The sequence below is a fragment of the Botryllus schlosseri genome, chromosome 3, assembly GCF_051294905.1.
Source record: "Botryllus schlosseri isolate E-star chromosome 3, Bs_hap1, whole genome shotgun sequence".
Classification (NCBI taxonomy): Eukaryota; Metazoa; Chordata; class Ascidiacea; order Stolidobranchia; family Styelidae; genus Botryllus; species Botryllus schlosseri.
In genome coordinates, this window is record NC_137238.1 from 21,510,851 (window position 1) to 21,536,143 (window position 25,293).

A 25,293-nucleotide genomic window follows, 5' to 3' on the forward strand; every position below is an offset into this window, starting at 1 on the left:
TATGAGTAATTCTACAAAAGGTCTCGCCCAAGTCCAAATCACAATTTTCAGTAACGAATCATCAGCGGGTCATGTTTCACCATCATAAACAAGTAATATCATGTAATAGTTGATCTTCCACCGCGTGGTAACTTTTGAAAGTGATGTAAAAATGAAGTTTGATGACAGCTCCAGGCTTCTGGAGTAGTTTTAGAGCTATTTAAGTTTTTAAATTGAAAAAGACTGGTAGATAAATATTGTCGAATACTTCGAAATCCAAAATGCCGTCGCGGGCCGTTTGAGACCTCTGTTCTAAGCGTTCCATGAAGGGCAAATAAAAATATTATGGTCAATAGCGAAAGGTCCGGTAATATAATTTGTATTTACGGCGAATATGTGGGCTGATCACGATAGGTGATATCGAGCGATTTAGAAATAGATGATTCTTGTCCGTCACAGCATGGTTTTCATTAGTAATCAGCCTATTTTGGAATCCTTCAATAAGACGCGTTAATGATAGGTGTTTTGGGGGCCTATATGCTTAAATTATTCATGCCTGCACGGGTAAATGATCATGGGATACGAAGAAACGCGAAAACACACCAACATAAACGATATGCAAGTCAAGTCTATACTCACCTAAATAATCAGTAATAGCAAATGGAATAGTAAATTGCGGCACTGGAATTGGTAACAAATTTTCACAGACGCTATAGAACAGGGGTAGGCAAACTACGGTCCGCGGGTCCGCGCGATACACATCCCATTCATAATTTTTTGCTCCGTATTTAGTCCGATTTTCATGTTTAAATGTCTGATCCGCAGTCGTTACCTGCCATGACATGAAACTATCCGTTAGGTTTGCAGGCACCGATAAAGGGGGCGCGAAATCTTTTACCATAATAAGTAGGGGACATATCTTAAATAGTTTGAGAACCACTGTTCACTGTTCCTATTTCATTCTTTATGGTTAATTTCTGGCGCGACAGCCCGATCCCAAGGCCCACGCATAGTTTGAAAGGTATTAACTGCTAAACATCACTGAAATCCTAAACGAGATCGATATGATTCGGATCATGAGTGTGATTTCAGACTGGGCACTCCAGTTTTAATTATTTCAGTGATGTGGTTGTGAAAACGGGCTTGTCATAGGTAGATTCGTTCTCTGTATGTTTAGAATGAGGGTATTTATATTTTATCTAAAGAAGAGTGTTTAAAGCTAACATGATTATGATGCTGTCAGCATTATGTGTCCTGGAACTAAACCGAATGTGAATTTAGTAAATCTATAAAAAGATCGCTGCTCACAGATTTAAATTTCAATCCTGTTGGAAGAATCGGGACAACCGACTTTAATCTCTATCTATATAGTTATTAGGGTCGACCAGCCTATGAAATCTCGCCACTGTTTCTGACACGTTTACGATATCATCAAAGCAATGTTTGGTCTGTTTTAAATAGGCATATCTGTTATTTTCATGTCCTCTCTATATAATCAAATACCAATATTGCGTTTTGGTTTATAATCCCAATTTCATACAGTGCGGCCCGCGAATGGATTCAGCTGTTGAATGTGGCCCGCAAGGTCAAAAGTTTGCCCACCCTGCTATAGAAAGTAAGCCGCGAGTAGGATCAATATCTGATTACCAGTCATACTGGTGCAGCTCATGCTCGATTGAACATACTTGAAGGTTACAGCAAAATATTTGATTGAGTTTTGGAGATTGCTGCCGACATTTCGAGAAGAGCAAAGCCCGACGAAGAAAGTGTACGAGTACACCAATTCTCAAACATTATGTCGAATCAATCAATTCCCAGGGGATGAAGCTCGACAGAACTTTATTATACCTCGTACTTGCCGTGAGAAGTATGGACAAGCAATATGGCATGGTGATTGGTGAATACCAGCGTACTTGTAGAGGTGGTCAGTAACGAAGTCATTGTACTTTCTGGAGTAGGCCTACTTCAGTGAAGTTTCCATTTTCTTATACATGACTGACTTGACTACTTTGATCAACTCTACATATCCGTTAAGCCCGGTCCATCCAGGAAAAGATACACGGCGCTTTTGAGCAACCTGAATCAGAACAATTATATATAGCCTACACTGTTTTATAAAGGATGAATGAATTGCGCGAGTATGCAATTCAAAATATCTAGAACTCTTTTACACTTTCTTCTAAATATTCCTGATACAATTGGTGTGATTTTAAATAAAGAGCGATAGTAATTGGCTGCATTGCGTGCTGGTCCTATGGTTAAGTCTCTCTGCTATGTTGTAGCGTCGGAAAGGGGGCAATTTTTAATAATGAAAAGCAAAAATATACCGATCTGCGATTCATTCTACAGAAAAGATAATTTTAAACGGTCCGGTCAGGTCTTTCAAGTGTTTTGTAATCCCTTCAAATGCTCAATGAAGCTGTTGCACAAGACATCGTATATCTTTCGTTTTTCAAACCGTCGTGCCAATGTGATCAAAATCCTCGGGTTGATAGCTTCGCCTCTATTCACACACATCTCTCTGAGCAGCATTCTCCTCACTTTTTGCGGATGTTTATCTTCAATGTATAAGACATATGGACATAAATGACTTCTCCAAATTGAGGTTAAATTGTGCATAAAGTAGGATTACCATATATTGGAAATAGGAAAGGAGAACAATTTTGATCATTTAAATAATAACAGAGGGGCCAATTTTGTACTCATGACGTGTATCCAGTTTGTAAGGCCCAATACCACTTGACTCATTCATATTAGGTTCTGGGCGCATATAGGCAAAGCATACCGTATGCCATTTTTTAAACCGATAACATAGAATTCATACGAACATCTTTCCTCGATGTCATGCATTTTCACTTCACCGACCAGATCATATTTCAGCAAGAAGTCTTCCAGAAAGTGACTTTCAAATTCAGCTACCAAAGCCGCGCACAATCGCTTTACTGTAAAAGAAATTTATTAGGCCTTAATATGATATTATACTAAAACACCGCGGTTGCAATTCCCTTTCCTCCTTTCAGGATTTTTCCGAAAGTTATTTTTTAAAATAGTAAATTCATGTTATATCAATACAAAATGTTGATTGATTTGTGGTATAGCTGGTATATTTTTTGGACCGTAATGGTCATTTACACCAGCTCGATAATATTTATTTTAATTCCGTAGCTGCCGACATGTAGCACGATCCACGTCTAGGCTGTATTTCAAGACACCGTTTTTACATGGTTCAGATGGCGAGATTACATTACTGCGGTGACTTTCGCAATTTTCATAAAGTGGAACCCCTGAATGCATTCAGATGTTGATTTCGGCATTCGAGCTGACAAGTTTGCCTACCCCTCGTTTATAGAAGCTCCGAAGGCAATATAAACTATGGGACTGCTGCCTGCATTGAAGAATATTAGGCACCTCCGGGTTTGGTAGGCCTACTTCAACATATTTTATATCCAGGAGCCGATTGCCTTCGATTCATCTATGGCTCTTTTGACGATATAATATGAATCCTGATAGATTCAAAAATTTCCATTTAATTCGCATCTTATTTAACAAATTGCTGAATGTCATAATTCACTGTACTTACCATCACACGCCTTGAAATCGTTGCTGACGCGATCGCTGCGACGAGCAGTCAGATGAAAATGAATTTGGCGAGGGGTCTATCGCAATGCAGTTTTCAAATGCACATTATATTCGTGATCATCGGCGAGACATGGCATTCCCAATTGCAAAGTCAGTCCACAACTATAGTCATCCCAAATCCCGATTGTTATGTAGCTTGCTTGCAAAGCCGTGAAAATGCACGGTTGTAGCGCAACGTTACATTACGACGGAATAATTTGACAATTAAGTGATAAATTTGAACAAATGATATCGGTTAACATGATATATGCCCTTGGAGTTTTTTTCCCGGCTTGGAGTAACTGATTGATCATCGCTTCACTGCCAGAGTATCGGTAGAACAATTGAGGTATGGCTACCCTCGCGCATGCTACAAGGATTCCTGGGAAATTGGCGTTACTGAAGAATATACGCAGTTGATTCGCACCTCAACTGTTGTATTGTAGGAAAGAAGAATGTAGCTTGCATAAGGCTGACAAAGCCTGTAGCGGGGGTAAAGTGTCACATGTAGGCCTACTAATGCATAATGACTCGAGTCATGATTGGTCTCACGAATTTGGTGACTAAACGTGACTCGAGCAGACCTGCTCATACTAAACATTTAGTTAGTTGATGGTCAACTAACTAACGATTTTTGAGTAGTTCTATTTCTAGTTCCAGTTGCTGATTTTGAAAATTGAGCAGTTCTAGTTCTAGTTGTAGTTGGAGAGTTTTGAAAATTCAGTAGTTTTAGTTATAGTTATAGTTACAAATATTAGTTGCCGAACAACTAGTAAACACGTGTCGTGGTTTTGGGCGAATTTACATGCTGGTGTTCTGTTGAATGATATTGGTGCAGTCATTACTCGCTCAGAGCCATCACTGCTGACAGTGGTGTAGCTAGCGGGTGCTTTATGGGGTCAGAATCTCTCCCTTTTCATACTCGAATTTACGTTCTTTTGAAATGTCGATTTAATGTCCGATATTCCGGATAAAATAAAAAAAATGTGTTGACTAGGAGAGTGAAATCCAGTTCTGTCCGGTTCTAAACCTTTAATGACTTGGGAACCCCCACGTCACAGATGGGCAACTATTTTTGGGAATGAAATGTGGGAAATACGTTGGCTACCTAAGTCCAATGTTTGCACTATACTAAGCGGTGTATGTTTTCTAATGAGTTTAAAATTGAAAGCAATGAATTACGTGGTTAACACAAGCATCCCGATAGGATTGTAGCTTATTTGCAAAATCGACCTTTTGTTTTGGTAATTTAGCTGGCAGATATTCGGAATTCGTCATCTCGCAGCTTCAGCCTAATGAATGAGTGCTTAATAAGCATAAGCACTCCTTATGTCGTTATCCCGACTTAAATTAAACCAAGTCATATCGACTTTGTTATGAATATTGAATACGCCAGGGATTGGCTAACCCTGGCACGCGTGCCAAAAACGGCAGGCAAATTGATTTTTCATGACACGCTGAATGATTTGATAAGCATTATTATATTCATGTTTCTCGCAAAAATAAAAATCGTTTTAAAAAAAAAAAAGTTTTCAAAGTAGAAAAAGCGCGAAGGTGAATCCAAATTAATTCCTAAATTAAAATAAAAAATGGTATTTTGGGACATATATTATTTTACTTCAAAATTTCTCAGCACTTCCCATGTATAGTCCTAATTTGGCCCGCGGGCCGTAAAATGCCCAGGTTTGTCCTACGCCAGGGGTGGGCAAACTTTTGAGCTCGCGGGCCGCATTCAACATCTGAATCCATTCGCGGGCCGCATTATAGAAAATAGGGATTATAAACCAAAACGCGATATTGGTATTTGATTATATAGTGAGGACATGGAGATAATATATATGCTTACTTAAAACAAACCAAACATTGCTTTGATGATATTGTACACGCATCAGAAACAGTGGCGAGATTTTATAGGCTGGTCAACCTCAATAACCAATTTGTCAAAACTATAAAGATGAAAGTAGGTTGTCCCGATTCTTGGAAAATGATTGAAATTTAAATCTGTGAGCAGCGATCTGTTCATAGATTTACTTATTCCACTTTCGGTTCAGTTCCAGGACACGCAATGATGATAACATCATAACCATGTTAGCTTCAAACACTATTTTATTATGTGTAGATAAAATATAAATACCATAATTCAGTGGTTCTCAAACTTTTTTAGACACGACCGGGGATCGTGAAAAATTTCGCGCCCCCTTTTCGTCATGTCGCAAAATGCAACCAGAATGTTAGCAATCCCAACCGACAGTTTGATGACATGGAGGGTTATTACTGTTGATGACAGAATTCTGAAATAGGAAATTCGGACTATAGACAGAGCAATAACCATGCATTTGAGGTTAATCGCGCGGAGCGCGAAAAAAAATTAAGTTGACCGCAGCTTCGCGCCTTCTTCCGATGCTATCACGCACCCACGGGGGGCACGCCCCCAGTTTGAGAACCTTTACCCTAATTCTACGCATACAGAGAACGATTCTACCTAATACATGCGCGAATCGTTTTTTATAAGCACATCACTAAAATAATTAAAACTGGAGTGGCCAATCTGAAATCAAACTCGTGATCCGAATTATGTCAATCTCGTTTAGGATTTCTGTGATGCTTAGCAGTTTAAACCTTTCAAACTGCGTGGGCCTTGAGATCGAGCTATCGCTCCAGAAATTCAACATAAAAATAATATAGGAAGTATTTACCTTAGAACAGTGGTTCACAAACTTTTTAAGAAACGCATGGTGAAAGATTTCTCCCCCTATCCCCATTTGTCATATCACAAAACGCAACATGGATGCCAGCAAACCTAACGGAGAGTCACACTAAATACAGAGCAATAGTAATAAATATGAGGTAAATAGCGCGCAGCGCAAAACAAAATTCAGTTGAGCTCAGCTTCGCGCCCCTTCAGATGCTTTCACGCCCCCAAGCCCCCCGTTTCAGAGCCACTGCCTTAGAATTACCATGGTAAAATATACTAAGAAAAAGTTTAATCAAGTTCCTGCAATAATTCGATTTTTAGTACGCATTTTATCAATATTTTTAATAAGGTTCATTAGACTCTCGCGGGCCGCATAGAACGGCGTTGCGGGCCGCATGCGGCCCGCGGGCCGTAGTTTGCCCACCCCTGTCCTACGCTAATCTACAAACCTTCGGATAACTCTAATGTTCAGTGAGTTACCAAACAAAAGTCTACCACACGTGTGTATACCATATGTGTTTTTGAGTAGTTCTAGTTCTAGTGGCTGATTTTGAAAATTGAATAGTTGTAGTTCTAGTTGCAGTTTGAGATTTTGAAAATTGGCTAGTTCTTGTTCTAGTTGTACTTGTGGATTGTTAGAATCGGGTGGTTCTAGGTATGATCATGGTTGCGAGTTTTAAAAATTGAGTATTTCTAGTTCTATTTACGCATTTTGAAAATCCTGTAGTTTGTACAAGTCTGAGTAATTTTCTCAAAATACGGAAAATGATCTGACTCGACTTGGGACAAACTATGTATTGACTTGACTGGTAGTTGAGTCATTGCGCATGACTCGGACCAAGTCATGTGACTCGAGACTGGGACGGCCTAACTAGCACGACATTTAAGAGCAAGTGTCGACTTGTGACTTGGTTACAATCCAGCTCAAATGTTGTTTTCCATTGTGTCGGATGCTCAAATTAATGCCAGTCTGATTAGTGCGCGTGCAGACGTTGAAACATCACATTTACGGAGAAAATATGGCGCACACGGCGAATAGAAATGTAGTTATCTCAGATTTTATGCGTCAATGACGTCATGGGTCATTGATAGTGGCGTAAAGATTGACATCGATGTATGATTTTTTGAGAATTACAATCGAAAATTGACGATATATATTGCTTTTTTTTATGAAAAACATTCTCGACTCCTGATATAGACGGTATAGTCTCATCAACACGAGGTCGACTTCAGAATTCCTTTACCTTAGTGCTAGAGGTTTATTTAGGCTCCTCCCCGCCACCTCATTCGCGTAAGCGGTATCTTACCAAAAGCCTAGAAGTGGGCCGTGCCATAGGTCGACAGTTACGGATATCAAAAATATGAAGAATATCGGCGTGGTGTAAATGACCATAGTAGTCGACAAACACCCGGAATACCACAACCAAACAACCGGCGAGAATATATTTTTGAATGATACTTTGTATACTTACGGCATTCATTTGATTTCAATGCATTGTGCAAGACCAATGGGCGGATCTGTAGAAAATAAGTGAATAGGAATAAACCAAATGATCTGATTGCAGTAGGAAAAGTTTTACGAATTCACGACTAATTCCCAAATTTCCGGACGGGAAAAACGTAAATATAAGGTATCAGTGTTTTTCATTTACTAAGGAACACAGATTCTAACGGCGTTCCATTTGCCCTTGTTATATGCTTATGATGATCCAGTCAAGCAGTAGGTTGACATTTCGCGAAGACTCTGAGATTGAAATGGGATGATAGAGAAGGGCCTAATGTTACAAAATCAGATTATAATATGACAGCAAAGAATGATATACATCAGTTCAAAACGATTCTATCCACCAGCGTATATGTTCAGGCTGTAATGAAACCCACCCGATCCAATTCTGCTGTATTCGATTCATTTTCAAACAGTGTCCGATCTTCCTGAAAGTTGTCAAGCTCGAGGTGTTCCTCTTCCTCTCCTAAGAAATGATACACATAATCACTTGAGTATTTCACGTAATTCAAGTAATTAGTAGGCTCGTACTTGCTGGTTCTGGCAGTTGCACTTCAGACTCAAAATTCTGAAATTGGAACATAACAAGCCTGACTTTTAATGAATGTACGCACTGAAGGATTGTCAGATGAGGAATAGGACTGGGCACAACGAGATTCCATGTATGACAGGTGTGCCCAATTGTTTCTCGATGTGTGTGAAATACACAGAAACATCACAAGGCTCGGTCCGCACCTTATATCAGGGATATATTGAAACGTGATTTTTTACGAGTGCACTTGTACCGATACACTCAGTTGGAATGGAAATTTTGCACGTGGATGACAAAATTCATCAAATATGAGACTTCATGCATCCGCTGGGACGGTTCTCACAAAGAAAAATGACAGAACTAGGCTTACTTCGTTTTTGACCACTTTTTGGTTTAATTTGATGCCTTAGCCGGTAGATAGAAACATAGCCTACATTTTATAGTGAAACGGCGAGTGTATGGCAGGGGTGTCAAACCTAGGCCTACGGCCCGTTAGACAATTTCATACGGCCTGCGAAGCAATTATAAGTATTAAAAAATTCTTTTATTTTACAGCAGATTTATATCAAATATTGAGATTTGTTGCTGGTAATACTTCCATGTTAATAGGCCCCATTATAACCCTCCGACTGGATGACGCTGTGGTTTGGCTCTAGTTTCGACTAGCAACAACAAGTCGTTGAAATAGACATCCAATTTCAAGGGGGATAAAGGCACATACTAGACCAGAGTATTACACAAATATGGACCAAAAAGTAGTTTATTCACTGAATTGAAAACGCCAGTGCGGAACCATTACATGCAGTTTAGATAAAAATATATTAGTTGCACAAATATGTAATTGGCATATCTATGGTCGCATTGCTATGTCACTTTCGATCCAATAGATCCCCAGATATGAGAGAAACCTGACTCGCGATGTAATAAAAATAATCCAAATTCCAACGTCCACGTTTCCAATTAAATATATTGTAGACCTATTCCTCACAACGCCTACGTAAGGCTAATGCCAAATTACCACTAAACCAAAGGAAGCATTAAATATGCCAATTTATATCGTCGTTACTGCCGCTGTTTTAGGGGTTCTGACCTGTATTCAACAAGACAATCATCAAATTCTGCCAATTCCATTACTTGAGAATAAGGGTGTCGCGACATGCTGCTTAAAAAAACCTATGATCCGAGTATCGCTTTTGGCATATTCAAGTAGAAAACAAGAGTACAGGGTAACATTTTGGAATGAGTTGACCGGCCTGGCCCGCTAGCTATGTGAAGGCTTGAATCCGGTCCGCGATGGAAATTTGAGTTTGACACCCCTGGTCCATCGCTATATGATATCACCGAACGAAATATGATAGGAGTGAAATAATATAGAAGTAAATAGTAGGCTTCAAAACCTGAGGCAGTAGAAGTTGGCAGTGTTCAATACCACCACCGGAAGAAGCAGTGCTACTTGATAAAACCTACTTTAGTACTTTGGTGGCCATAGTGTTTTCACTCGTCAAAGGTGAGGCAAACATAGTCCGACTTAATACAAAAAATGCAAATCGTAGTAGTTGTACCTATCATTTTGTAAAGTGAAAGTAGAAGTAGTGCAAGGGCATAACCACTTGAGCGTGGACCGCAAGTATAGGTAAAACTTACTTGTGTACTCCTAAAAGTAGAAGTACTGACCACCTCTGCCTACCATCTGACCCCTTTATTAATATCTACTGGACCTTGAATATACTTTGAGTTCTTTGTTCCTAGCACGGAAGTTTTCTTTCAAGATCTGTACCTGTTCTGGAATGGGCAAGGCCTCATTTTCTTCTTCATTAGCGTGTATTATTGTCTGTTGGGTATCTTCTATTTGGGAGTTGCGTTCATAAGGAGTATCATCAACGATCCCGTGCTAGAAAAGATAAGTTATTACAATAAGTATAAGTATATATTGCAATCTAAAATACTATACCAACCTCGGTGGTTCTGTCACATACCGACTCAAATGGTGTTGAGCTTCCCCCACTCTCTACGACCTGTTAAAAAGACATATGCCGGTATCCTAAAGAGACTATGCAACACATGGCGTCCACTGTAAGTCAGCCCTAGTGAATATATGTTAAAGCAAGGTATCAGCATTTAGATTATGGTGTTGTAGGCTACATATTGAATAAAGTGCCACGAAGATGGCCTGTGCCACACGTGCAAGGCCGAAGAGAAGGTCGAACACTTTCTGCTTGTGTGCATAGTATATGCTTCTCAGTGACAATATTTGAAGAGTGCGGCTAGACGGAACCATGTCGACACGACAGTACGGGCCCTATTATCCAGTCCATATACAATTCAGACTGTCATTGAATTCGTATTGGCTACCCGATTAATCTAATTATTTGCGCATAATATATTTTCGACGTGGTCTGGTGCACAAGGCCTTAGTAGTTAAGCACCATTAACCCCACATACAACAACAACATATTGCACCTTTGCACTGTTGACATGTACACACATTATACTATCTCGAATGGGATGCGGATATATTATTTTCGACGTGGTCTGGTGCACAAGACCTTAGTAGTTAAGCACCATTAACCCCACATACAACAACAACAACATATTGCACCTTTGCACTGTTCACATATACACACATTATACTATTATACTGGGACGGTCAGAAATGTTGGAGGAAGTCTCAGATTTTGTGGCAAAATCCAATTTGAACAAAAAAATAGGTGGCTATTTTCCAGCGGTGGCTCCTACAGTGGGCGACACTTCGTTTCGTGATTCAATGAGCTTCTTATCTCAAAAACAAGTAAATTTAGTTAATAATATTGGTCGAAAACCTACAAAGCATAATTAATGTATCCGGTGATCTCACTCGTAAAAGGAGTACAGCAGGCTACTTCTTCGATTTCGACGTGCTGTGCGCTGCAGGCACCAAACTTGGTTTGAAACATTGTGTGGAAAAGAACCCGAGCTAGCATGATGTGCATAACAAAGAGATACACGATGGAATAGCTAGTGCAGTGGTTCTCAACCGGGGGTCCGCGGACCCCTAGGGGTCCGCGAAGCAATTCCAGGGGGTCCGCGAGACCTCTAAATTTTCAAAATGATTGATAACCTACTTTTTAATTTTTCAATTTGAGAAAGCCTGAGGCAGTTTCGCACCACAACTGCTACAACCCCATGACTCACATCATCATATTAATCGTCTGACATGAAATATCCTATTGTGCAAATTCATTTTAATTGTCAAATTGTCAATAACCTACTGATACAAACGTATTGCTGTCTAAAGACATTTTGTTGGGGTTTGTGGAAAAAATAACAATATGAAGATAGTAAAGTCAATCAGGGTGACTTCGTAATGTTTGCGAAACTTTTTCTATTTGACGTTGTCAGCCTCGTCAAGTTAGTGAACAGTCTTTCGAAATAAAAATATTCGAATTTTTTTCCCTCATTTGTCCTAAAAAAGGGATTGAAACATCGCCACGAAATCCATTTTATCCATGTGATATACATAACCACTATTCTAGAATAACTTCAAGATGAGATGCTAGATAAAATGACTAGGCTGGACGTGATGAGTAGTTAGTATGATCGCTCGCATGCGGCCATTGGTTCTTATGGGCCCGCTGACACGGTGCCTCGAAACTCGTGTTGGCACGGTGACCCTTTTGACCCCCCCTTCCGCTCGCACGGTGCCATTGTGTCTTATGTATCCTCTCACACGGTAACCCTTTTCGGTATAGGCATCTCTCACACGGTGCCGTGAAAACTGGTGGTGACATGGTTACCTTTTCAGGTATAGGCATCTCTCACACGGTGACTCTTCTAGGTATAGCCATCTCTCTCACGGTGCCTCGAATACTCGTGTTGACAGTTCGTACTTGTGGATATAGGCATCTCTCGCAGGGTGTTGAATATGTCTCAGGTATGGTAAATAGACACGTGATTGGTCCTTACTAAATGTGTATACCCCAAATTATTATATATGACCGATTCGATTTGATCCCAACGTTTACGGTGAGTGCGACTTCAACATATCGTTATTCTTATGGACGCGGCGATGATTCGTACTTTCGGGTATAGGCTGCGGGCGGAATGTCGTACTTTCAACAAAAAGGGTGTGAAATAGTTTGCTAAATCTAGGAATCAGTCGCATAGTAATGTTTGGGCAATTAGATTACCACAGTGCCGGCGTAGACGGCGATACGAATATCAACAAAAGCCGCGTTCACAAACTAACACTTCAAATAGGTGTGAAATAGTTTGCAAAACCCCGCAATCGCTGACAAGATAATGTCTAAGAAATAGCCATATTTCGCGGCTTCGTGTTACAGGCATATCGATCGCTCACGCGGTGAAATTTTCGTAAGCAGTTTGTCACAGAACTTGATTTCGCTCGTAAGATTTAATAAGTAACGAATTACAGACCGCCAGTGTCGGTAACTTGAATAGCGACAAATTGTCACTTATTTCTACTCTAACCCTAATCCTTTGTGAAGTGTACGCTTATTCAAAAAGGTGCGAAATAATTCTAAAATCCTACAACCACTCACAGGGTAATGCTTCAGACATAACCATCTCTCGTGACTTGTGGTTACATACATCGCAATCGCTACAATGTAATATGTTGGTAGTTTGGTGCAGAACTGGATTTCACGAGTCTGATATAATAAGAATATTACCTATTAAGTAATAAGCACCGAATAACAGAACCGTCGCAGACGGTGACTTGAATATCCAAGATTTGATACTTTTCGCGATCGCTATATGTTTCACGTTGACTTTGGTTGCGTGATGCGAATCATGAGAATATTCAATCAATGTGTCAATTTATCAACTTGAAATGAAACTCACTACACCAACCAAGTTGATTCGTATTTGAATGTGTTGATCCGGTACAACTCTAATCCTTTGAGAAATCCATTTACCGCGATCAGTTGATTCGAACGTAACTTGAATATTGCTGACTCCAACTTCAGTCGCATCGAATTATTCACACATTCCACGCTGCTGTTTCACACCTATAGAATCAATACCAACTATAACTCTACAAGAATCAAGAATCACAAGTACGTGCATTATACAGTTATTGTCTTTATCAACTTGAAATCAAACTCTTAACAAAGACACGCAACTAATCATTTGCCAACTCTAGCATTACCAAAAAATTCAGGTATTGTTGATTGAAAATCCTTGAACCCGTATTATTAAGAGTGTTATAGTACGACGTCGGAATCCACTCGCGAGATGTACTAAAGGTAAATCCAGATAATCCAAAATGAAATATTTGGACTTTGACATAGTCTGAATTGAAATAGATTGACAAACATGACTAACAACTTTCAACCCAGTCATATTTAGAGATTATACGCACATTGATTCGAAACAAGTAATGAAACATTACAACTCTATTCGCGACCTGTCTTTACGTTTGTCAAACAGAGTTTCAGAAATATTATCACTATGACATCTCAACATTTTAACATCTTGCCATCAACAAAAGAGTAAAATACAAAAACCTTGTCAAGTCAATCCGTTTGTAACTCACCGAACCAAAGCAAAAAGTGTCCATACAAAAAGTAGACAAGACTACGCAAGTAATCACTACAACCCACAAACATATCAAGTTCGGTTTTAGGCATATACCACCAACTCGTCTTTTTTGTTCAACTGTAAAAGTCGTTACTATGCCGCAAGACAAAGAAATTACTATGCGGTATATTTTGTAAGACAAAAGTAATTACTTCTCGGTGTCGGCGACTTGAGATTAACATATTATATTTGAGAATACGACATTTGAAAGTATGACCATCGTAGTTTCTTACAATCGAACGCAGGTGTTATATCGAAAATTATCGTGATGTAAACATAAGGATTGTCTCATCGATTTAACATACGAGATTTTGTAATGGTCTATCATGACTTGATTATTAAATTATTCGCGTTAATTAGACACGGCGTTGTGGTAAATGTTATGACAGCAACAAACTTTTCAGTACCAACGTTATTAACATATTGAGTTGTAAAACTATGTGTGTCTGAAATGTTCTTGATAGGAAAATTACTCCACCTTGGTAAAAATCACTCTGCGTATCGCGGATATCAGAAAATATTTCCAGTAACCAAGACTAAAGATGAAACGACAATATCGGTATTATTACATTCAACAATCAGTACAATTATTAAAATCTATCGTTCGCGATAAACAGCACTAAAGATGAAACGACAATATCGGTATTATTACATTGAACATCCGATACAAAATGCTTTATTATCCGATTCCCAACGGGTAATTGAAACGACTAAGTGTAGAATCAGTATATCACAATATCGTTACTATTGAATCCAACGATTTATTGTCGGAATTTGTGACAGAGAATTGAAACATATGCACTTTACAGAGTGTGAAAATATCACTTTGAGTATCGAGTACCGTTCGAAGCTAGCGATCAATTCTTAATCATTTCAGTAACTCCCCGTTGTGCGTGCTAAATGTAAAATATCGCGAGGTTATACACTCTAAGACTTTGATTATTGCAAAAGTAAATTGTGGTATGTTTGTTAGATGCATCCAATTCAACTAGAAGTGTCTAGTGCCCAACACTCGTAATATCGAAAAAGTACTTGCTACACTGTTATTTGCTAAACGTGTTTTGCATTGTTGTTCATTTCTAGTATTGATTGTTTTTGAACCCTCAAATAATAATTCCCGACATGAAACTAAGCCACCGAAAGTCGTTACCATCACAAAGAAACAATTTACACGATGTTTGCCAAATGTATCCTATAGTTAGGTGTACTGGAATTATTTGTAAAACACACTCTGGTAAAGAAATCGAAAAGATATCCTACACCTAAATCTGATAAAACCATTTTGCACTTTGTGTTCGTCAGTGGTATCCATTTGAATTTTTCCATTTCCTCTCGTCCAAGTAGATGTAATCATAGTCGCTAAAGAACTTACTTGGATGTGTTTGAATTCTAGACATAGTTCTAATTTACTCGACGCAAGACCCAAGAACAACCGTAGTTTACAACCGTGCACACATATCCAAAATATCGCACACTCCACTATTCCTAAAGTACAAACACCCGATACAAAATATTACTTGTTGTGTTGTTGCGGCATCATCTTCACAACATCACCATCAATACAAATGATGTTTATGTGTTACACGCTATTGATTTGAATCACACCCACCTGACGGAGGAGGATTTACTCAATCTTTACAAAATGGATATTGACCAACATCACATCATCGGATTGTATCTGTTTTGCTGGATATGAGTTATGTTAGTTTAACAGTAAACAAATTTCACCCTCTTGGATTATGAACTCAATGCGTTAGCAGTCATTCAATATTTTGTTTGTGTCAACTAGTTACTTTGTATGTTACTCCACAACTCTTACAAAAGTACGAAAGATATTAACATCACACAAAGTAATCAACTTTACTCGATATTTTCACATTACAAAACTAAAGAATGGTTGGTTTGACTCTACAAACTGTTTGGTTACCTCAAGACCTTTATTGTCTGAATGGTTGTTCATGTGTCTTAAGAAACAAATAGTTCAACACAGCACTAGTACCAACAGTAACATCAGAGTTGTTTACACAAAAGTTTGTATGTGCGCAGTATGCGAATACCACTTGTAAGTCCAGCATAATTGTAGTATCCAGCTGAGATTAGTTAACACCAATTTATTACAACGGAGCCACGTAAACTTTCGTGAATGTAAGGCATACTCACTTCTCGATATTCTGTCAATGTCATAACAATAAACCAACTACTTCAAAAACAGAGTAGGGGAGATGTGGTACCGATGGATCAAAAATTGAAAAATGATCGCTGACCCCGAAATGTTCAGCCGAAAACAGCAAATCTTTTGCTGGCTCAGCACATTGATACAAGCTCTACCTATCGCTCACAAATACATGAATATCCGTCTTTTCAAAAAATATTTATGGACGTTCAAAATTTGTTGCTCGAACGTGTCATCGGTCCCCACCCGGTGGGTCCAATGGCACACGACCCCGGGACCTATGACACAGATACCCTAAAAAACTCAAATGTGACTAATTTTCATGCTCAGTGTTATAATCTAAGCTACAGCAAGCCAAAGAAGAATGTTTGGTCGCGACTGTCCAAAAATAGAATAAATATTAACTCAAATGTTGTCATAAAATCACGTTTCGACTTAGGCTCGGACTTATAAATTTGAGGGTACATACATATTGCCCGAAAATCGACAGTGTGACTTCCAAATACCTCGTTATGGCGATAAAATATCATATGCAATTATTACATAAAGATTTTCTGTACGTAGGCATGTTTCATTTTTTTCATAATTAGTATGCTTGATTATTTTGCTTGATTTGGCTATTGTATCATCGGTCCCCACCCTACGAACTTTATACATGAATCGAAAAAGGTCTACTCAAGGAAAGTACCGAAAAAAATAATAGGTGCCATTATATAGCCTGATACAAGCCCTACACTTCACAATAAAAATGATTGCTGGTTTGTTCGTATTGAAGGTTACAAATATAAATGTATATGTCGATCTAAATTTAGTTTACACCCCCCAAAACAAAAATCATCTGTGAGAGACCCCATAGCTCGCGCACGTCGAATTTTTTTGTATGTGAGGAAAGATTTTGCCAGCATGCAATTGTAGACAAGTTCACGGAGTGTAATCATGGAATTATCATAGAGAATTTTTAAAGTATTTTCGGTCCCAGTGATCCATCGGTACCACATCTCCCCTACATATGTTTTCTAGTTACGGTGCTTACATCTTACACACAAATCAATCTACTTTGCTAACGAAAAGCGCTGTGTCATCACATGATTATCCTCACAACAACCAGTAGATGGAGCTGTATTAAAATGTTCCTAACCCCTTGCACACCAGTGACAAATTGTTGTTCAGCGTCAAGTCGCCATGTTGAAGCGTACATTAAAACAGCGCAATTCAATTAAAATCACGTATCTATTTTCATATCCTCACAAACTGCCACATACAGAAAAGTAAATTTTATTTTCCCAACACATACTTGTAACCAATCGCTTTCATTAAACACACAACTCCATAAAAGTATTTACTTCCCACAACATAGACATTCCGATGTAGTCAAGAAATATTTTTATTAATCAAAATCATCGACTCCTGTTTACGGCGTTAGTGTGTGCATGTCATACATTAAGGTCCGTATTAAAATGCAAACGACACGACTGAATGTCAGGAGATAGAAGTCTATCGCATAGATTTACATGTGGTCTTCGCTACGGTTTCAAAAAACGACTCATCTATTTTGCATTGATCGAGACCGAGCAAGTTAGTTAATGGCAATGATTGTGTTTGTCATATGTGAATAATAGGGTTACTGTCAAATCTACATACAACAACCTTCTGGCACTCATAATAGCAATTTCATTCTCTCCCTTCGTAATTGTATACTCACGACAAGTATATTGTACAACTCGACAGCTACGTTTAACAAGACCAACGACACTGAGCCCACGACGTTTACCTGTGTAAAATTACCACTTTCACTTGACAGTCCATCGTTTACGTGACTAAACATATCACTTTCCTTTGGAGATCTGACGTTTACCCAGAGTAACAAACCGTTTTCGCTTGGAAATATATTTTTTCCCTGGGTTACAAACCTTTTTCACTTGGAAATATATTTTTTCTCTGATCAACAAACCATTTTAACTCGGTAGTCCGTCGTTTACCCGAGTAAAAATATCATTTTCACTTGGAAAAATACTTTTACCTAGAGTAACTAATCATTTTCTTTTAGAAATATATTTTCTCCCTGGGTAACAAACTCTTTACGTTTGGAAAACTATCATTTACCTGAGTACCAATACAGTTTTCACTTGGAAATCTATCTTTTACCTGGGTAACAATACCATTTTCATTTTGAAATCTGACAAACACACCTGACAATTTGATATTTTTGTATATTGTTACAACGGATAGCGACAAAATATACACCAACAACAACTCCAATACATTTGTGTAATCGCATATTCACTTGTGCTGATGCAACTCATCAAAATCATCGGTTACCCACATGCAATGTGCTGTTGTACATCGACGTTTATGTTTTTGGAAAATTGGACAATAGGCTTCGATAGTTCTGTGATGTCCAGGCTCGTGCTTTGGATTTTCCAGAGTCAAAATGTCTGAATAAAACACCTCCTTGACGATGGTTGGTATGTGGATAACGGTGTTCGGAAAACGGTTGGATTTATGTCACCCATCGCGATAACAATTCCAGGTCGAGTTTTCCCCCGCGTGTTTACTATATTGTGTCTTTATTGGTCATGTATGTCTCGACATTCAGTTTGAAATCGGAAACCCTGATAAAGTATGTAACCGGATCCGGATATCAGCTCTGAATCGATCAACCAATGAACAATATTCAAAGTAAACATGTTACACCCTGTGTTTCCACGAAAAAATACCATCCAGACATCAGTGTTGGGATCAAGTCACAACCTTCGAGTCACGAGTCATTTCGAGTCATTGCACATTTTGACTCGAGTCAAGTCAAGTCAATCGATTTTCGAAGGTGACTCGAGTCACGTCAAGTCACTCGATTTTTGGAGGTGACTCGAGTCAAGTCGAGTCAAGTCAAGTCAAGTCACGAGTCAAGTCACAATTCAAGTCAAGTTGCTTTTTCGAAGTATATAAGGCATGCTTACGTCATTGCGTATGTTCGTAGCATGGAATATCGAATATTTTCGTGTACCATGAATATCTTTCATATACACTTAGTATGAAATGAGATGCGTGGAATAATAATTAGTGTCCTACAAAAGTAAAACTTGTTGTGTTTGCTTGTGTACTTTTTATCATTGTTTGTTGTGGTTTTGAAAGACGGGCGAGTTTACATTTAAATATAGTAAGCGGGACAACTCAAGTAATAAATTTTGCTCGGTTGAAAATCGACTCGTTTGATAATACCGGTCAATGGAGTAACAGTATGAAAATGAGTAGTATATTATATTCGCGAAGTGCACCAATCTTCTAAACTTTTCAAAAATTCATCATGTCATAGAAAAGTCGGTTGTTATGAACTCGAAACAAATGTACTTCGATTGTCACGATGATGGAAATTACGATCAACACAGTATTTCGTAAGTGAATGTGTATCGTTTGGTATGTTCAGCAGTCACTAAATGACAAAAATAGCAAACTGATGCAACCCGGTAGTTAAACGATACAGTTGCAAGTTGGATGTAATCTTGATTTACAGATGACAGCTTGATGATGTAAAGCTCAGCCACTCAAATGTGTTCATTGCAAAGTATTTGACCAAAAATAAAATATCAAATGGGGACTTCGGTTTCATTACCAAGCGAGTGAAAATTGTTTCCTGCTGGGTGGATATGATTTACATTTAGAAAAACGATGTAGACCGATTAAGCGACGCTGTTTCATATCCGTCGAGTGAGTAAAATTTCTTTGGAGTTCGGTTTAGTGAGTTAATCGCTAGGGGTTCAATCACATACAAGTAACGTCTTTTAGTGACAGAGTATTGTGATGACATTTACTTTAGTGAATGACAACGGAAAAATTTTTGATTGCATTGTCGGTGGGTTACACAAATAATTCTAGTACACCCAACTATAGGACACATTTGGCAAACATCGTACAAATTGTTTCTTTGTGATGGTAATGACTTTCAGCGGCTTGGTCTCATGTCGGGAATTATTATTTGAGGGTTGAAAAACAATTTCAATCAATACTACAAACGACCAACAATGCAAAACGCGTTTAGTGAATTACAGTGTAGCAAGTACTTCCTTGATATTACGATTGTTGTGCACCAGAAATTTCTAACTGAATTGGATGCGTCTAGCAAACATACCCCAATTTACTTTTGTAATGATCAAAGTCTCCTCGCGATATTTTACATTTAGCACGTTCTATGGAAAGTGTGAACGGAGTTGAGTATTAATCGTGTACTTGGGATAGTGCTTTGATATCAAAGATATATTTTCACACTGTGTAATGTTTCGATTCTCTGTTGTGAATACCGACAGTAACGACATTGATGTTAAATCCTCACTCTTGGTCATTGTAAGCGAATCCTAAACATCGCAACAGTCGGTATGGAAATCGAACGCATGCATAATTTTAGATAGGCGACACTAACAAGTTTATTACATCCGCGAAATACTCTGAAACGTCGATTCGTGATTGTGTTAGCTATATTCATCTTCCATATCTGTGGGCACAAAGATTTCTTAACTTTGGTTACAGCTCATTCGTAACGAATTGTTGCGTGCAATCTAATAAAGCGCAAGTCGAAGATGAATGATTTGATTTCAATGAGCTTGAAAGTCCTTTTGTTTTGGTGTTGGGTTTAATACAATTTGTATGACTATAACGAATCCGATTCCAAAAGTGCTATGTTACATTTAACAAAAAGTTTGATGACTTGTATTCTGATATTGATAGATGTGAAAAGTAATATGACTAGTTTATAAAATCTCGGTAATGTTCTTTGTCATGTATGTGTTCAACAAATATGCGATCAAGTCTTACCATTCGATATTAACTTTCGCAGTCGACGTAAGCGATAATTTGTTGAAGTAACAATATCGACGAGTTCAATAATATTCTCCATCGATGTATTCGAATAATCTGTCAGCTGCAAGCTGATTAAAAACTTGATGCCGTTTTGTGGTTAACTCAAGTCAGTGGTCGCGTTTGTGTTGATTTCAGGAATGATCATGACGAGTTGGCCGGGTAAATTAGCGGTAGTAACTATGACCGTACAGAGTTGCTGACATTCCAATATCTTTTACGCTGTCATATATGGATTCAATAGTGATAATTTAATTCTCAGTTATTGTTCAGACATTCAAATCTCGTATACTCAAAATATAATAGGTTTATGTCAAATCGCGTATATGCACCGATTAGTAAATACTTTGTCTTACAGAATAGTAACGACCTTTACCGTTGAATAAAAATTATCGGTCATATGAATACAACCAGGACGAATTAATTCAAGTTTGCGAGTTGTAGTGTTATAATCAAGTAAGTGAAAACTATATTTTTAACACCGGTTAATGTTATGAATAATTCTTTTGAGTATGGTAAGATGTTAAAATTTCTCTTTGACAAACGGAAAGCCAGATCGTGAATAGAGTTGTAATGTTTCATTACTTGTTTCAAATCAATGTGCGTATAATATCGAAATGGTACTTGGAAAGATGGTAGTCATGTCTGTCAATCTATTTCAATTCAGACTATGTTAAAGTCGAGACATTTCATTTTGGATTGTCTGAATTTAACTTTAGTACATCCCGCGAATGGATTCCGATGCCGCACTATAACATTTTTGATAATAAGGACTCAAGGATTTTCAATCAACAATACCTGAATTTTTTTTTGGTAATGCTTGAGTTGGTAAATGATAAGTTGCGTGTTTTTGTTAAGCGTTTGATTTCTCAGTAATAAATACAATTATTGTATGTGCATACTTGTGATTCTTGATTCTTGTTTAGTTAGTTGGTATTGATTCTATAGGTGTGAAAAAGCGGCGTGGAATGTGTGAATAATTCGTTGTGACTGAAGTTTGGAGTCAGCTATATTCAGGTTACGTTCGAATCAACTGATCGCGGTAAATGGATTTCTCAAAGGATTAGAGTTGTACCGGATCAACACATTCAAATACGAATCAACTTGGTTTGTGTAGTGAGTTTCCTTTCAAGTTGACAAATTGACACATTGATTGAATATTCTCATGATTCGCATCACGCAACCAAAGTCAACGTGAAACATATAGCGATCGCGGAAAGTATCAAATCTTGGATATTCAAGTCAGCGTCTGCGACGGTTCTGTTATTCGGTGCTTATTACTTAATAGGTAATATTCTTATTATATCAGACTCGTGAAATCCAGTTCTGCACCAAACTACCAACATATTACATTGTAGCGATTGCGATGTATGTAACCACAAGTCACGAAAGATGGTTATGTCTTATAGGTGTTATCTTGTGAGCGATCGTAGGATTTTAGAATTATTTCACACCTTTTTGAATAAGCGTACACTTCACAAAGGATTAGGGTTATAGTAGAAATAAGTGACAATTTATCGCTATTCAAGTTACCGACACTGGCGGTCTGTTATTCGTTACTTATTAAATCTTTACGAGTGAAATCAAGCTCTGTGACAAACTGCTTACGAAAATTTCACCGCGTGAGCGATCGATATGCCTGTAACACGAAGCCGCGAAAGATGGTTATGTCCGAGACATTATCTTGTCAGCGCTCGCGGGGTTTTGCAAACTATTTCACACCTATTTGAAGTGTTAGTTTGTGAACGCGGTTATTGTTGGTATTGGAATCACCGTCTACGCCGGTTCTCTGGTAAACTAATTACCATGCGGTGGATTTTTAGATTTAGCAAACTATTTCACACCCTTTTTTGCTAAAAGTACGACATGCCGCCTGCAGTCTATACCCGAAAGTACGACATGTCAACAACGAAGCCGCGTGCGACCGATCCCTATGCTGAAAAGGGTTACCGTGCGACCACAAGACACAATAGCCGCTTGCCACCCCCGCCATAAGACAAAAGAGCCGCTTGCCACCCCGGGTTTCCCAGCCGCTTGCGACCCCCGCCATAAGATATAAGAGCCGCTCGCCACCCCCGCCATAAGACGCAATAGCCGCTCGCCACCCCCGCCATAAGAAATAAGAGCCGCTCGCCACCCCCGGTTTTCCAGCCGCTCGCCACCCCGCCCATAAGAAATAAGAGCCGCTCGCCACCCCCGCCATAAGACGCAATAGCCGCTCACCACCCCCGCCATAAGACGCAATAGCCGCTCGCCACCCCCGCCATAAGAAATAAGAGCCGCTCGCCACCCCCGGTTTTCCAGCCGCTCGCCACCCCGCCCATAAGCCACAATGGCCGCATGCGAGCGATCATACTAACTACTGTGATGTGTTCCTTAAAAATATGTTTCTTCATTTTAGTGCCATAAATGTTGTGATCACACCAAAAGTACCGTCGGAAGCGTTGCGCGTTAATATTTCATTAGCCTCCATCTATCTCTGTGGAAATGGATTTTCGGCACTCATCGTTCATGTCAAATCGAAGACGCGGATTTTCAAGACACGACCACGTACTTCAAGAAATACAGTTGCAAAATTAGCTTTGAAATAATAATAAAAGTCCCCCTAATTTCTACATAAATTATATGATGTTATTTTCCAGTAAAGTCATTTTGTTGCTGTTATCACATGCCTACAGTGCATATTTGCACAAGACAGATGACGGTTGCACCATAATTGAGCTAAATTTGAACTAAAACTTGAGGGGGTCCGCGAGGGTCCGTGACGGTCAAAAGGGGTCCGCGAAGCCAAAAAGGTTGAGAACCACTGAGCTAGTGCTTTGCAACCTGTGTGACAGTTCGCACTTGTGCGAACGAAAAAAACTTGCAGTGTGAATGACGAAGGTGGTGCGAATGGTGCGAATGGAAATCGTGAATAATTGTTCATTTTTCTGACAAAGAATAATTCAAATATACCTAATAGGAAATTTAAGGTCAGTGTAACTTCAGTAGTGCGACACAGTTGTAAAAACTCAATACGACGCACCACTAATCGTAGCTCTCACAAGCCGTAGTGAATTAATATATTCACACTATAATTATAACGTAACCAAAAGCCTGGTTTGGAAGCTGTTATAGTGGCAGACATCAGTATATCAGCCCGTCTGAGCCAGCGACAGGCCGGAAATATGACGTCAAATTGACTCTCTGTTTTCTTTCGCTAAGTAATCATCATATTTGCGTAACACCTGTTCGATTAGCACGAGGCACCAGGATAGTAGTATATACCATAGTTATAGACCAGGGGTCACCAACCCGGTGCCCGCGGGCACCAGGTAGCCCGCGAGGACCAGATGAGTAGCCCGCGAGCACGTTCTAAAAATAGCATTCACCAATATTCGTCAGATTATTACCAGCGAGCTTTTAGATATACAGATTGATTGATTCCGCATTTCTTATGTAAAACACACCAACATGTAACTTACAGGTGACAATACATATGTATATAAACACTTAAAAAAGATCTTCAAGTACAATAGTAATATATAGTTATCTGTGATAGAATCACCAGAAATTTAGGATACGGCGCACCGCCTATACAAGTCACATGACGGAATGCCATTGTCTTCTTGAAATGACGGGGGGGGGGGGGGTCCGCTATGATAGCTCGACATCCAGGACAGTGCCATTGTAGTAAACAATATTACTATTTGGAGTCAAATAGCTGTGGAGGTAGGCCTACTAGCAGAATTTCAATATCTGTATGCCCATTACGTATCGCATCTTTTGACACAGCTTGCTTCTCTTACACTCAGCGCAGTATAATGGAATCTTGTCATTTCTGGATGCTGAACAGTTGGAGACTGAAATTGTAACACTGCGAAATAACTTCCACCTCAAAGCCTACCAGACTGCAGCAAACGTTCGGTGCATTGTTGATACGGAAAAGTACAGGGGTGTGTGCGCACTGCTCAGCTGCTGTCAAGGTTGCAAGAGTGTATGGTTCAACTTATCGTTGTGAATCAGCCTTTTCGGACATGAAATTCATCAAAAACAAACACAGAACACGCTTGACTAATGCATATCTGGAACGCTGACTCAGAGTGGCAGTGTCAAGTTACATACCAGAGTACAGCGCACTAGCTGATATCATACAATGCCAGGCTTCCCACTGACTGCTATAGAAACAGATGACATGATGTCCAGTCTAAAGTGGAACATGATATGTTTTGAAATTTGAGTTGTATAATTTATACAAACATTGTACGAAGTTGGCTAATTCATGATTTCGTAAAAAATACTAGTGGCTAGCTAATTGAAATGAAATATACTGATTTAAAAGACTCTTGAAATGAGATATATTGATTTAAAAGGAGATATATTGATTT

The 25,293-nt window shown here is 38.9% G+C and overlaps 1 protein-coding gene across 1 annotated transcript; it reads right to left on the reverse strand.

Annotated features, from left to right (window-relative positions):
* Positions 1–2,255: 2,255 nt before the first annotated feature.
* LOC145435404 (uncharacterized) lies at positions 2,256–11,261 on the reverse strand. Its single transcript, XM_080312680.1, has 8 exons — positions 11,208–11,261; positions 10,284–10,343; positions 10,106–10,219; positions 8,328–8,364; positions 8,174–8,262; positions 7,765–7,810; positions 2,808–2,921; positions 2,256–2,537 (listed from the first exon to the last, which is right to left on the reverse strand). The coding sequence occupies exons 1-8, from the start codon at positions 11,259–11,261 to the stop codon at positions 2,362–2,364; spliced, it is 690 nt and encodes a 229-aa protein (XP_080168806.1). The 3' UTR covers positions 2,256–2,361.
* Between the last annotated feature and the right edge of the window lie 14,032 nt (positions 11,262–25,293).

Bases quoted from the DNA above. Each gene is read 5' to 3' on its own strand.
- LOC145435404 (XM_080312680.1), bottom strand. From the start codon at position 11,261: ATGTTTCAAACCAAGTTTGGTGCCTGCAGCGCACAGCACGTCGAAATC. The intron at 8,365-10,105 runs GTACAGATCTTG...TTCCAATTTCAG, and splicing joins CCTTGCCCATTCCAGAACAG to AATTTTGAGTCTGAAGTGCA. The intron at 8,263-8,327 runs GTACGAGCCTAC...ATCATTTCTTAG, and splicing joins GCAACTGCCAGAACCAGCAA to GAGAGGAAGAGGAACACCTC.